General features: G+C 46.8%; 1 protein-coding gene and 1 long non-coding RNA gene across 4 annotated transcripts in view; one reads left to right on the forward strand and one right to left on the reverse strand.

Annotated features, from left to right (window-relative positions):
• RXRG (retinoid X receptor gamma) overlaps positions 1–13,562 on the reverse strand; it is a 50,919-nt gene extending 37,357 nt beyond the window's left edge. Inside the window, exon 1 of one of the 3 annotated variants that reach the window (XM_020885230.2) lies at positions 13,153–13,562. In XM_020885230.2, coding sequence (XP_020740889.1) covers positions 13,153–13,201 — 49 coding nt within the window. In that variant the 5' untranslated portion in view covers positions 13,202–13,562. The remainder of the gene's footprint in view (positions 1–13,152) is intronic. The other 2 variants (XM_020885232.2, XM_020885234.2) reach the window with 2 other exon arrangements.
• Positions 939–5,354, forward strand: LOC139035042 (uncharacterized). Its single transcript, XR_011487552.1, has 2 exons — positions 939–1,143; positions 3,689–5,354. It is a non-coding gene; the product is annotated as an uncharacterized lncRNA (long non-coding RNA).
• Positions 13,563–14,618: the final 1,056 nt, after the last annotated feature.

Consider the following 14,618-nt stretch of genomic DNA (forward strand, 5'->3'; position numbering starts at 1 on the left):
GTTGTGTTTGTTTCAGATGTACAGCTAAGTGATTCAGTTATAGACACTGATTTAATGTTTTTGCAGCTATTATTTATTATATGTAGCTATTTGTAACATCTAATACATATAGACAGATATGGAATTTAGCTTTCATTCCACATATAAAAATAAAGTAATGACTAGCTTGATCATTTACTTAAAAAAAAAAAAGAAACATGAGCTGTACAAAAAATATGAAAATATGGACTTGGGGAAACTCACAAATTGTTTCCAGAATAAAATGAGAGGATGTGAGAGAGATCTGAAATTTAAAGTACATTATTTTTATTATAATTAATAATAATACAAATGAAGACAATCAGAATATTCCTCAATTAGTCAGTGATGGCAATGGCCCATTGAGACAGAATGCAACAGCCAATTAAAGTCTGGTTTACCACGGCCTTTAAAATGTCTGCTGAGTCAACGGCCCAGAAGAGATGGGCCATATTTTTATATGAAAAATTAAAAAATTAAACACATCTTCACAAATGCATTTTTATTCTTTGCCTCTCACAATGAATGACCACTGTTACGTAGAAATACATAGCTTTGCTTTTAGAAAAGGTGGAAAATAATGAGTGTTGTTCAATGGAAAATTAATCCACACTCCCAAATAGACACTAAAACCTTCCTATCTAGGACATTTTTTATCAGTTTCTTCAGCTCTCACTTCTTTTTTTTTTTTTTTTCCATAGCCATGTGGGAACTACAGCTAGTACAAGTTTTCCAGAAGTTTGGTTTCTAGTCCAAATCCAAAGTGAAGATTTTCTCTAAAGCTTCTATCTGGCTCCTGTGCAGAGGCTGGGAGCCCAATTTTCTCCCTGACCACATGCCCCCTAGATCCTCATCAGCCCCTCATACTGTGCCCACTCTCAGATGCCTGGGAAATGCACAAAATCTCTAGTCTGCAGAGTTCATTTTTTTGCACAGCAGTTATTTTTATAGAAATTAATTCATCTGATGGGAGAGGGATGGCTGACTTTCTCTGGACCTTCTCTTCTCTCCTAGCAACATACTAAAGAAATGTCTTTCATCTTTCCAGGGCTCACTCTCCCCAGTAGGAAGGCAGCACCTAGTGGCTTCTAAGATCCCCTCCAATGCTGTTCCATGAACACTGAGGTGGGTAGGACATAGCTCACTGGCATCTAAAAGAAGGACGTGCAGGTGGTGGTGGTCTGGAATGGTCTGAGTATAGACCACGTGCCAAGGGGCCCGTCATCAGCTGGACCATGTTAACCCTCCAGGCTGTCTGGATTCCAGATTGCAGTTTGAGATGCTGACAGTGTCACCAGGAGCCAAAGAGGTTATGGAATCTGCAAAGTGTCTGATTTTTGAAGTCCATGAGTGCATCGTACGGGCATCCAGGGTGACATCTATGTGGAATACAAGGCTCTGAAGCTGCCCAAATGTCCTAGGATGGATGGAGGTTACAGCGCTTTCCAGTCATGTAAACCTGGGCCAGGAACTTGACCTCTTTGATCTAGTGTCCTCAGCCATAAATGGAGGTATACATACCTAGCTCAGAGGTGCTCAAACCATTTGAGACCACTAGCCCGGGGCAGCAGTTACAATTACTTACCGTACTATATGGTTGGTGAGAGAGACCTATGTCTGGCTTGAATACCACTGTAGAAGGTTATGTAAAGAGAGTTTAACCCAAGCCACACCAATAGTAAATGTTCTATTAAGAACAGCTACCATCAGGCACTAGTCTGAACATACCAGTTATTTATAATATTAACCTCTCCTCTGAGCCCTGAGTGCCCCTCCATCATCCCAGCAACCTCACCCCTTCCCCTGGGACCCTCCAGATCTCCCCATTATCCATCACAACACGGAAATTTCCTCCAAGCTTTCTTTCTGAATGCCTGGTATCCTACTGGCTATCACACATTTTAAATTTCACCACAATTATCTTTGTGGTGTCTAGAACTGTGCCTGGAACACAGTAGATGGTAAAAAAATATCTGTTGACTGATCAGTGAATGAGCTTCCCTGGGGGCTCAGAGAGTAGAGAGTCTGCCTACAAGGTGGGAGATGTAGATTCCATCCCTATGTTGGGAAGATCCCCTGGAGAAGGGAATGGCAACCCACTCCAGTATCATTGCCTGGAGAAATCCATGGACAGAGGAGCCTAGCGAGCTATAGTCCATGGGTCAAAGAGTCGGACACTACTGAGAGACTAACACTTTCTTTTTCAATGAATGGAATAGTTCTTGTGTTAACTGATACAACCATGTAGGGAGTTCATCAGTAGAAATTATTTGCATGAGAAATCTGTGTTCCTTATGTTTACCAAAACGAAAATCTCTGAAATCTCTAGATAACAAATTGCGTGTGTGTGTTGAGGGGACACTTATTGAGAAAGAAAAGCCCAGGTACTTAGGACTACAGAATTCAACCAAGGCAAGGAAGTTGCTTAGCAACCTCATCCTCAGCCGGTAAACATAAAATGTCAAGCATGAGTCTTTCTGATTGGCCAGACAAGGGAACAAATGGCTTGCAGTTTCCACCCCTTAACCACTGTGCCTGGGTAGAGAGTTCACTGTCCCATCCTCAGGATGGAATGGAAACTTGGGATGAATGATCAATAATGGTAACACCCAGCCACAGGGAAGGGGCAGAGGTAAAACAAACAAACAAACAAACAAAAAACAACTTGCTATTTCTAAGAGTCAGGACTCTCCATTAGAAACGTCACGATGGACACAATCTCACAACAACCTGCCTCCTTTTCACTAATGGAGGGATGTGCTACATAAGCCTAACAGTCCTAGAATATTCAGAAACCTGGCTTGTGCTTCCTAGTCAAAGGGAAACTTGTTCACACATCTTTTCCCTGCTTGGCTCATAATATACAGACTGGCTGCAAGGGAGGTAGGGAGGCCTGCAATATGAAGACACTCAACTGACACTTAAATGTCATCTCCTCTGCTGAGTAAAAACAGCAGATAATATTTATTAAGCAATTGCCATGAGCCAGACATAGATCTAAACACCTTCCACATACTGACTTAATTCATCCCTACAAATCCCTTTAAGGTTACCAACTTTCATCCCTATTGCAGAAATGAAAATCGGGGGGACAGAGAAGTTAAACAACTGGCCCAAGAGAACATGGCTGGTACATTATACAAGCAGCACTTGATTCTAGGGGAAAGGCAGCAGACCTGGGTTTTAATCCCAGCCGCACCATATACTATACTGGCTGTGCGGCTCCTTATAACAGTTACTCAGGATTGCTCCTTCCTCTAGCTTCCCCGGGCCCAGTTTTTGTCCCCAACTCTGCCCTTCCTAACCCAACTGTGGCCTCTCTCAGGATTCTGACTTGGTATTCTCAGTTTTAGATTTTTATCGGAATAGAGTTGGTTTACAATGCTTAGTTTCAGGTGTAGAGCAAAGTGAGTCAACTGTACATATGTTCATTCTCTTTTAGATTCTTTTCCCACATGGGCCATGACAGAGTACTGAGCAGAGTACCCTGTGCTATTCAGTAGGTCCTTATTAGTTACTATTTTATACACAGTAGTGTGTACATGACCCGGCACTTTCTGACTAAGACACTCCAGCCCCTCATATCAAACCCAAGCTCTGGTTTCCTTCATCAGGTAGGAAACCCAGTCCTCAGTTCAACTCAGCGTTTTCCTCTTTCTTTCTTCCACAGAAGGGGCACTCAGATGCCCGGGCCTGGCTGATATGCATTTCTTATATTTAAACTGCTGTGGCATTTTCAAAAGCACTTTCACATACTCGTCTGAGCTGTACCGTCACTCTGAGACTGCACGGGAAAGTATTTTACAGGCATCGAACTCCACTTTTAACAGATGTGGACATCACATCATTAGCTGAATTCTTACTGAGCACAAGGAGAAACTGCATTTTTTAACGGGAAGCCTTCTCTGCTACCAGCATCCTTTCTGGCTTTCTCAGTGGGGAAAGTGAAGAAATACGATGGGGGTGGCAAGCGTGTGGGAGACGAGATGCTCCCTCGGGCCCTGGGGCTCAGCCTCCTGGGCCTCTCAGCTGGAATATGCGGACAAGATGCAGCAGCTCCAACCAGCCCGCCAGCCTGAGCCCACACAGCCCGATTCCGTAGGCCCCTCAGGAGGGCTGTTGAGCGCTGGGGTGGGGGCGGGGGCTTGCTTCTTCCAGGGCTTGGATGAGGGGGAGGGCGAGATTGGCAGCCCCTCCTCCCTCTCTGCCTCCACTCTCCCCTCCATCCCGCCTTCTCCCTCCATCCCCACCCCTTTCCCTAAAACCTGCAATGATGGAGGTAGTGAAAAGCAGCAAAGATTGATAATCAGCCTCATTATCACCAGCATTATATATAATTATAGCAAAACCTCACTCATTTGGATCAATTGAGAGAAAAATCAGTCTAAATTCGTGACAAGTTGGCAGATTACTTTTAAATTACAATTTTATTACTTCTAAGTAACACACGTGAAGAGTTTGTGTTTCAAGTACCACAAGCTAATGGTTATTAAGTGGGGATTTTATAAAATCTGCTTTAAAAGATTCCTTTGTAATTAACACCCCGTTAATATGCTAATGAGATTTCTACTATGCTTTCTTTTTAAATTGCTTCGAAACCAATGTAACTTAAAGAGGCTCAAGACTTCCACAGTCTTACTTGCTTAACAAACATTTTTGTTGTTATTTTTCATGAATGTGCAAACACAGACTAGTTCCTGCCATGATCAATTTAACCACCATTCCAAATTAATAATATCACAAATTAGTAAGGCCATGTTGTTTGGGGGTAGAAACCAGACTTTCAGGACTTGAGGAGCCACTTCATTTTCTAGAGAAGTTGCATGACTTGGTCGTGCAGTCAGAACAAAACCCTGAGTCTTCTGCTCCCACGTCAAAGCTTATTCCATCCAGTACATACTGCCTTACGTTTCTAAAACTCTTTATAATTTTCTGCTGTGTATTCCCATATCAATTATTGGTTTTGTCAGTCAAAAAATGCTTGTTGAGGGCTCCTAACTGTGGACGAGGCTCCATGCTGCTGTCCCGTCACTCATTCGTGTCCATGGGCTGCAACACGCCAAGCTTCCCTGTCCTTCACCACGGCCCAGAGTTTGCTCAAACTCGTGTCCATTGAGTCAATGACACCATTCAGCCATCTCGTCCTCCCTGCTAGGTGCTACACATAGAGCAGGCCCTTGAGGCCACTCTCTGTTCCATCCAAGCTTCAAACTGACTCAGAGTAGTTGGAAAGGAAGAAATTATCCTCATTAGACAGATTAGAAAACTGAGGTTTAAGAATGATAAAGGGACCCTTTCAAGTATTTGTTGTGAATTATTAAAGACCTAGAATCTGAGTTTAGTCTGGCACAATTTCTGTCAGCCTCTCTGCATGTAATTAATGGCGTTTTGCTTACATACCACCCTTCCCACCCAGGACCAAATTTGAACCTTGTTGGAACAGATGGAGAAGGCAATGGCACCTCACTCCAGTACTCTTGCCTGGAAAATCCCATGGACAGAGGAGCCTAGTAGGCTGCAGTCCATGGGGTCGCAAAGAGTGGGACACAACTGAGAGACTTCGCTTTCTCTTTTCACTTTCATGCACTGGAGAAGGAAATGGCAACCCATTCCAGTGTTCTTGCCTGGAGAATCCCAGGGATGGGGAGACTGGTGGGCTGCCATCTATGGGGTTGCACAGAGTCGGACATGACTGAAGCTACTTAGCAGCAGCAGCAGGTACAGATGGATATTGTGCCATCCCCAACATATTGGAGGCACAAGGGGTTACTGGAGAGTAGGGGCTCCACCAAACAGGACCAGCTGTCTGTCCTTTTAAACCAAATCCATGCACTGGTATGCCATAAACCAGCTCATCAAGACAAATGCCAGGAAGTGCTCCCGGCATTGACTTACAGTGCCCCGCTCTAGCCCCTTGTTCCTGAAGTCCTTGAACACCAATTCTGCCCATACCCAGCTCTTGAATTCATGACTTCCATCTCTTTCTCTGTCTCTGTAGGCTTCTGGTTCACAATCTGAGGGGATCTTCCTGACCCAGGGATCAAACCCTGGTCTCCTGCATTGCAGGCAGATTCTTCAGAGTCCAGAGGGAAGCCCCAAACAAATCATCATTTCAGCGTGTCATTGGTGCATGCTTAGTCGCTCTGTCGTGTCCAACTTTTTGCAACCCTTTAGACTGGAGAAGGCAATGGCACCCCACTCCAGTACTCTTGCCTGGAAAATCCCACGGATGACTGAGCAACTTCACTTTCACTTTTCACTTTCACACATTGGAGAAGGAAATGACAACCCACTCCAGCGTTCTTGCCTGGAGAATCCCAGGGACGGGGGAGCCTGGTGGGCTGCCATCTATGGGGTCGCACAGAGTCGGACACGACTGAAGCGACTTAGCAGCAGCAGTAGCAGCAGACTGTATTCTGCCAGGCTCCTCTGTCCATGGGATTTTTTCAGGCAGGAATATTAGAGTAGGTTGCGATTTCCTCCTCCAGAGTATCTTCCTGACCCAGGGATCAAACCTGCATCTCCTGTGTCTCCTGCATTGCAGGCAGATTCCTTAACAACTTGGCCATCGTAAAGCCCATGCTCTCCCTAGCCTCTCAATATGGACTGTCTTCTACAGATTGCAGGTATTTTAAAATATTGTGAACCATAAGCAGAAATAGAGACATAGAAAACAAATGTATGGATATCAAGGGGAAACGGGTGGGGTGGGAAGAATTGGGAGATTGGGATTGCCTTATATAAACTGCTGATACTGTGTATAAAACAGAAAACTAATGAGAACGTACTGCATAGCACAGGGGACTCGACCTGATGCACTGTGGCGACCTAACTGGGAAGGAAGTCCAGAAAGAAGGGGTATGTGTTTACAGATAGCCTCTTTGTTGTGCAGCAGAAACTAACACAGCATTATAAAGCAACTATACTCCAATAAAAATTAGTTTAAAAATACAGAGAACCATACCCTTAGTGCAATGTTACCATTGGGTAATGAACATGGTAGCATTTATTCTCAGGTCCTAAATACCTAAATTCCTTGGACCACTCTCTTAACCTCAGCCCCGAAAAAACATTTCTAGGAATAAATCACCTCCAACTGTTCTACAGACTTCAAAGCTTGTAACTGGTTTATATACTCCTTCAGGACAGGGGATGGGTCTTCACTCTTGGTGTCCTACACAACCCCTGCACAAACCAGATGCTGAGCCAAAGTGTGCTAACTGAAAGATTGAAAGGCCCTCCTGGAGCAGTCTGAAATATTCTTTCCCTCCTGGCGATCTCTAACTTTTGCTCTGTTCCCTATGTCACTGGGACTGAGAAAACACAGGTATCATGAGCCCCAAGCTTTCCAAGAGACTGCTTCCCCATGACATTAGGGACCAACAAAGGCAGAGACCAAAGAGATGCTGAGTCACAGAAACGCAACCCAGGCAACCAGCCGAGAAGGAACATCCCAGCATATTTATTAGGCACTCTCTTTGCTGTTCCTCTGACTTCTTGTAAATGTATTTTGAGTAAAAGATCACAAGCTTTTCCATTTTTTAAGTTCAGATGCTGAATTCTAAAATCCCAATAGAAATCTGAGCTTGGTCTTGAACCTGCAAACTCTTGCCTCTCCCTTGCTCCTTTCTCAGTTACAGTATCTGATGAAAGGAGCCAACAGCCCCAGGCTGTACAATTTGAAGTTGAGGAAACTCAGGGGAATATGACTTACTCAGGACACTGGCCTGGGGTGAGGGTATCCCGATGATTATAGGGATGGGAGGTCCCAGGTCACTGCCCTCTTTCTGCCAGATCTCATCTGCCAGTGTCTGTCCTGGAATGATTTGCTAAAATATAATTTTCTGTAACTGGCCCAGAATTGATGCCTTATTTACTTCACCTTGTCAGCCTCTCATGCACAGTCTGACACATGAAGAACAGGCATGCCTCCGCTAAGAAAAACCTACATACAAAATTTAAGCTGAATGTACTACCATAGTCTCCAAGTTTTCTGAAGTAGGAAAGAGAAACAACCTTTTATTGTGTGTTTACAATTTTCCAACCTTTGTTTTATTGAATCCCTACACTGTGGAATGTTAACCCCTGACCCTGTATAGTTGGTAGTATAGTTATTTTACAAAGACACGAGGGGAGGGCTCTCTGTGGCTTAGCCTCCTTCCACATTTCTTTCTGCCACTGCAGGTGGCCCCCAAGGGCGCTCAGGAGAACCCAGTTTGTAGAGCATAAGTAGACACAGGTCGCAGGCAAGCCCCACCTGCTTCTCCTAGTGTCCTCACCCCTAACTGATGGGTCAGTTCAGATGAGCTACAAGTCTTTTTCTGGCTTTAAAGATTCAGCTCTTGTAGGGAAGCTGGGGTGGGAGTAGGGGGTAGAGGAGGGGTGAAGAGCTGTTTAGAGCTGGTGTTGTTATTCACTGCTAACTGGGAGACAATCAAAATAGTACCAAAACTTCTCTGGAATAATCCCCCAGGGTGGGCCAACATACTCAACGCAGCACATCCCCATGTGTTAGCTTATACGTCTGACCACAGCCACTTCCCCATCACAACAGAAGAGCTGCGCAGCTGTGACAGAGGCCATAACCAGCCACTGAACCAAGACCTGGGTCAATCTCAAGAAAGCCACCCAAGCCCAGGCCTTCTAGAACATTCGCTCCTTAGATTCCCTGGGCCTCTGTGTTTTCTACTTTCAAATAAGAGAAAAAAATAGCAGCTTCCTCCGGGAGCCCCCGGCACCCCAGCCACCCAACCCTGGTGGCTAAGTTCTCTGCAGATACAGAAGCGACATAATGAGGGGAAGGAAGAGGTGGAGAATTTTGATTACTCTTTGCATAATTTCTTCCCCCAGTTGCTATTCAGCTCTCTATCTCTTGGTAAGATTGTAAATGTTTCAGAAAATAGTTTATACTAAATATACTCCTTCCTAAATCTCATAAACATTTATTCCTTCCTACATAAACCCTAACCACTTACCTCCATGGTAAGTCCCTATTAGCCACCCACACATTTGTGGAGGGGAAAAATATGTTCTGGCATACACATAAAACACACACACACCCTCCTCCCACATCCTCATATTGCCCTCCACACACAGACACACACATACACACACACACCTCCAACTCAGCCCCTCCTCTCTGGCTATTCTCACGTAAGAAGGGGACTCTCCTACACAAGTGGTCAGACTCCATAGGGTAGGGCGCTGATGAATCAGTAGCCCCCAGAGAAAAAGTGAAAGTGTCAGTTGCTCAGTTGAGTCCGACTCTTTGAAACCCCATGGACTGACTGTAGCCCACCAGGCTCCTCTGTCCATGGGATTCTCCAGGCAAAAATACTGGAGTGGATAACCATTCCCTTCTCCAGGCGATCTTCTTGACCCAGGGAAGATCACCTGCATTGCAGCCAGATTCTTTAACATACCAGGGAAGACTCGGGCCCCCAGAAGAAGCCGGCAACTAGTTCTCCAGAGGCCACCATCGCACCCGAGTGATTGCTGACTTACTGTGTACTTTACTCCTCGAGGCCAGGCTCCTGCGTCTACAGCCGCTCGGCAGTGACGTGACTGGCTTGGGCTTCCTCAGCCCTTCAAGGGATGTGCTGCTGCCCTAGCTTCCCGTGGCAACTCTGTGGCCCACAGAAGTTGTGAGAGGCATCTCAGCACCGCTAGGACTCAGGGCCAGACTGCCTGGGTTCAAAGCCTTGGCTGTGCCATTTTCCAGCTCTGGGACCTTAAAATGAGTTATTGCAGTTTACAATGCCTCAGTTTCCTCGTCTATAAAAGGAGTGCAATAATGATGGTAGTAATACCCACTCAAGGAGTTGTCCTGAGGATTAAATAAGATGATAATGGTGAAGTGCTTACAATGGTAGTGGGCACTTAGTAAGTGCTACTGTGTGCTTGTTAAATGAAATGAGACAAGTGCCCTCTCCCCTGATCTCCTTTTCACCCTGAGGATTACTGCACAATTGGAAGGGGGATTACAGGATTTGTTCTGCCATCTTCTTAGAGGCTGCAACTGTCTCATCCAGGCAAACAAATCTCTTACTGGGCAGCTGGCAGAAAAAAAGAAGAGAAAGGTTCTTACCTCATCACATGGGAGAGAACAGAGCCGGGCAAGTGGGCACCTTGGTGGGGCCACTGCAACCCAGCTAGTCCCCACCCTGTGGCCAGTATGCCCAGTGTCTTGTTCACTTATGGGAGGATGGTCCGATATCTGGTAAGCACAGCCCAGACACAAATCCCAGGTGTTATTTCCCAAGGGTGACATTGCTTCCCTAGAGATTCTCAGAAATCACAGGAGCCCTCTGTGGTTCCACTTGCTAATGTATGAAAGGACAGAGGTTATACACTAAATCATTTATACGTGTGGTGCAACTTGCCTCATTGGGGTAAAAGGAGTGAGAGACTGTAGGCTACATCTGCTTCAGGCTTCAGGTCTCCCCAGCTCCTGCAGGCAGGTCCTTCTCCCTCCTCCTCCCTCTCTCACCTCCGCAAGCTCTCAGGCAGACCTTCCTACAGATGGGGTGCTTGCCTTTGCTCAGTGTTTCTGCCTCTTAGCTGGCAAATACAAGCACAATGGAAAACATCAGTATAACTAAACCAAATAATCGTTCTCCTCCCCCAGGAATGGGGAGGAGGAGGGGCATTAGGGCAGACAGCCTGGACAATCCTTTCCCCTCCCCCCAACGGTTGTATCAGCCTTACTCTCGCCTGGCCCAGCCATTGTGTTTCCTTTTATCTGAAACCTAATTACACTAAATACCAGAGCTCCCACAATTATGAAAATTTAAACCAGCAACGTATGTGGGTCTTTACGAATTTAATTTTATTTCCCCAGATTCCTAATTCATTATTCTACAGTAATTTTTGATTTTTAAATTAATTTGCATGTTAGTACTTGGGCAGAATAGAGGGGACAAAAATATTAACTTTTATTAAACACCAAATATATAGACAACTCTCTGTATCTGCTTTTTCAAGCATTTGCACCTTTAATGCTCACAACCATGGTCTAAGATATGATTTTAAACTACATTTTAGAGATGAGGCTCAGAGAGGTTCAATATCTTGCCTAAGGTCACACAGCTAGTAAGTAAAAATCTAGGAACCAAACTCAGTTCTCTCTTTCTCTATAGATAGATAGATAGATAGATATCTTTCATGCTCTTTTCACTATATTGGATAGGAAGAACGCTATTAGAAGTTGGACTCAGGGGCTTTTCTAGAAGGGCTCTCCTCCTCAACCCCATATAACCTTAGACTGGTACTGCCTTCCTTGAGGCCTCAGTTTACACATTTATATTAAGAGAGGACTAAGGTGCTCTTTGAGGTCTCAGGATATTACAATCCCAAGATTCCAGACAGCAGCTTCCAGTGGATTTTGGACTAGACCTCCTTTCTCCAGACTGTCTCTTCCTACACCTGTCCACCTCTAACCCTTTTATTCACCCCAACCATCTCAGAGGGTCTCCTTGGCAGTTAAGAAGCCATAACCTCACAGACTTCGGGGGTCCCAAGAATCTCATGGATAGGCATGTTCTTCAGACAACTGAACTCAGAAGGAAAAGGAAAAAGTGCTTCTCAGCTGAGAATGGGACTAAATGGGAGTCAAGGAGGCTTTTCACAGCACCCAACTGTATACTGAAGATCAGATGTCCACTTCACAGCCTTGGCCACCACACTCACTGGGTCATGTCCCAAGACTGGCCCCAGCAACTTCAGCATTATCTCCCCCAGAACGTGTGCCCAGGGTCCCTCACCCATTGGATCCAAGCAGCAACCTCCTTCTGCAACCAGTAGTGCGCACACCATGCAGTATTCGATGAGTCTGGGTAGTAACAAGCTTGCCCGGTACAAATAGTACAGACTATGTCTCATTAACGTCTGTATTACCAGCACCTAACTGCACGCTTAGCCCATAAAAACTGCCCAATGCAGCCCGAATAAATAAGCAACCCCCCTGGCTTAATGTCTCCAGGACAGGGACCCCATCCGCTTTCAGTGTCCCACCACACCTTATGGAGGGGCATGCCCAGCGGAATAGGCAAGCTTTGCTCGCAAGCCTTCAGATGAATTGCCTATCTGTCCTCACAGGAGGTGGGGAGGGCAGGGACTTTTCAGTTCTCAAGACCTAACAAGAATTCCTGCTGTCGTGCCTGCCAGCGTCTGCTGTCCGCTGTGGCTCCTAAGAACCCAAACCTCCGGCCACCAGCTGACAGGTCAGAGGCAGTTGGTCAGCTGTTGGGCCCATTTACCCGAAGCTGGGCCACCGGCTGCTTCTGTCACTGAGTCAAAGGAGCCTCGGGACCGAAGGGCCTGGGTGTGAGGGCAGCCCCTGGGAAGTGCCACCTGGCTGCCCTGCCTGGCTTGGCAGCCTGGAGCTCCAGCTGCCTGAGCTCCGCTGTGAGAGCCCAGACCCCCCACCACGCCCAGATCGCGACCCTCAGGGTGGAGGTGGGGGTGGTGACCCTGGAAGTGGAATTGGGGACAGCCGCAGGGGAGGGGACGAGAGGCTATTAGCAAATCAAAAGGGGAGGAGACAGAGGAAGGAAAACACCGCAGCAAATTAAAGCACTGTTTTCTTTTTTAAAAAATTCAATTCTAGGGAGATCTGCTTTTAAATAAAATAATCAGTCTGTTGTTACGAAGTGTCCCAGGTACCCTTAATATTGGCGAAACCTTTTCCGTCATGTTTTTTTTTTTTCTCATGGCAAGCTGGGTACTAGGTTCATCCCAGTAATTTCCTCTTACCTCTTCCATTCTTCACACCCCCACAAACCCACTGAGTTAGAACAATGCTCTCAGTCTACCTTTGTCTCAGACAGACTCCCAAGCATGTTGGCTGAGGCTCTCCTTAGAATATCCCCAGATCCTTCCATCTGCTCACTCGCTCGAATGTGCAAACAGATCCTCACCTACGGACCGTTCTCTCGCACTCTCCCTCCCTCTCCCCATCCGTGCCCCTCACTCCGGCCGCGCTCACACACACACTCGCAGGGAAACACACTCCAGACGCCGATAAACACAGATGCCCTCCTTCCCAATTCAATCCTAGTCCAGTTATCCGGATCTCCCCATCTCCGCTCGGTCTCTCCAGACGGTCCCGGCGTTGAAGCCGTGTGAAATACTCACCTCCAAAGCCTGTGGGAAACTTCATGAAGTGAGAATAATTTCCATACATGTTGACTCTTCAGTTCATAGTCCTCCGGGCGCGTCTGCTCAGTGGCTCGGCCTCTGCCTGCTCCCAAGCGCAGCCGGGCTCCCTTCAACTTGGGCTAACAAGAGTGGTCATCGCTTCCTAGCAGCCCGGGCTCGGGCTGGGCCAGCCCTCTGGGATTAGTCAGGAATCTGCCTCTCGATCTGAGCGTCCACATCGTGCGTCGAGCCGGCGGTGGCGGCAGCAGCTGGTGCCTGTCAGTAATCACGCATAATGCCGCCGCCGCCGCTGCCACCCTGCCACCGCCGCGCTGCCGCGGGAGGCAGATCCTGTTGCTAGTTTGATTAAGTCGGGGCAGGGCTGCTGCGAGCGACTCTTTCAGCTCCCGGCTGGTCCCCAGAGGTCCCCAGCGGTGGCACGATCTGTTATCTAGGAAGCCAATCGATGTGTGACTGACCCAGAGTAGGTCAGGACAGAGGAGGGGAAGGGGGGGGGGGCTCTTTAGATGTCTTTTCTTTGACTTGCACCCCCCCAAAAAAATCAATGGGGTTTAATTAAAATGGGTTTCTTCCCTATGGCTTCTAGCTATCCAATGCACTTGGTGTTTGATCTGGGAAAGGAGGTGGGGATGGGGTGAAGAGAGAACAGACCCCTTCATAAACCCAACATTGGCCAGGAGTGAGAAATCCCCCCCAACTTTGGAAAACTAATCCAGAGTGGCCCTTAGACTTGGGGTAAGCACCCCCTGCTCTGGTGGGAGGCACTGGTCTGCGCTCTAGTGGCAGAAGCTTGAGAGGGGCAGTTAGGAGCCAGAGCTCACTCACACAGAAGGCAGTACAGGCAGGGAGGCGGACAGGTGGCCCTTCTCTGATGCCTCACTGAGGGGAGGCGGTCGCCTTATGCACCACTGTCATCAGGCCGCCTGTTCAGAAAGTGCCACTGAGTCCTCACTGGCACAGAGCTTCTTTGGAGGAACCGACCTGCAGATCATAAGGTCTATGCATCACTTTGATGTTTGGACCTGCTATACAGTTTTCCTGACAAGCCACTGCCCCACCTATACCTGCACACCTCCAGTGATGGGAAGCTCACTGTCATTCCATTCCATTTCTGAACAGCTCATGAGAACGTTTTCACTGAGCTCCGTCTCCTCCCCGCTGCTTCTGCCACAGGTTCTAGGCTACTCCCTGGGGCCACACAGGAGAAGCCCTGTGGGGTCTTTCACAGTAGGATCATCTGCAAATTCAGAGATAAATCTCCCAAGTCCATAATCTACATTCTCTAGGCATTCTTGTCTCTTTTATTCATTTCACATATATCACCAACTGTTCAAGTCTGTTCACAACCTATCCTTTTTCTATGAACGTACTTCAATTTACATAGATACCCTTATGGTAGGGAAAGGGGTCAGCCAGACTTGGATACAATACTCCATATATGG

This window comes from Odocoileus virginianus, chromosome 5 (genome assembly GCF_023699985.2).
Source record: "Odocoileus virginianus isolate 20LAN1187 ecotype Illinois chromosome 5, Ovbor_1.2, whole genome shotgun sequence".
Taxonomy (NCBI): Eukaryota; Metazoa; Chordata; class Mammalia; order Artiodactyla; family Cervidae; genus Odocoileus; species Odocoileus virginianus.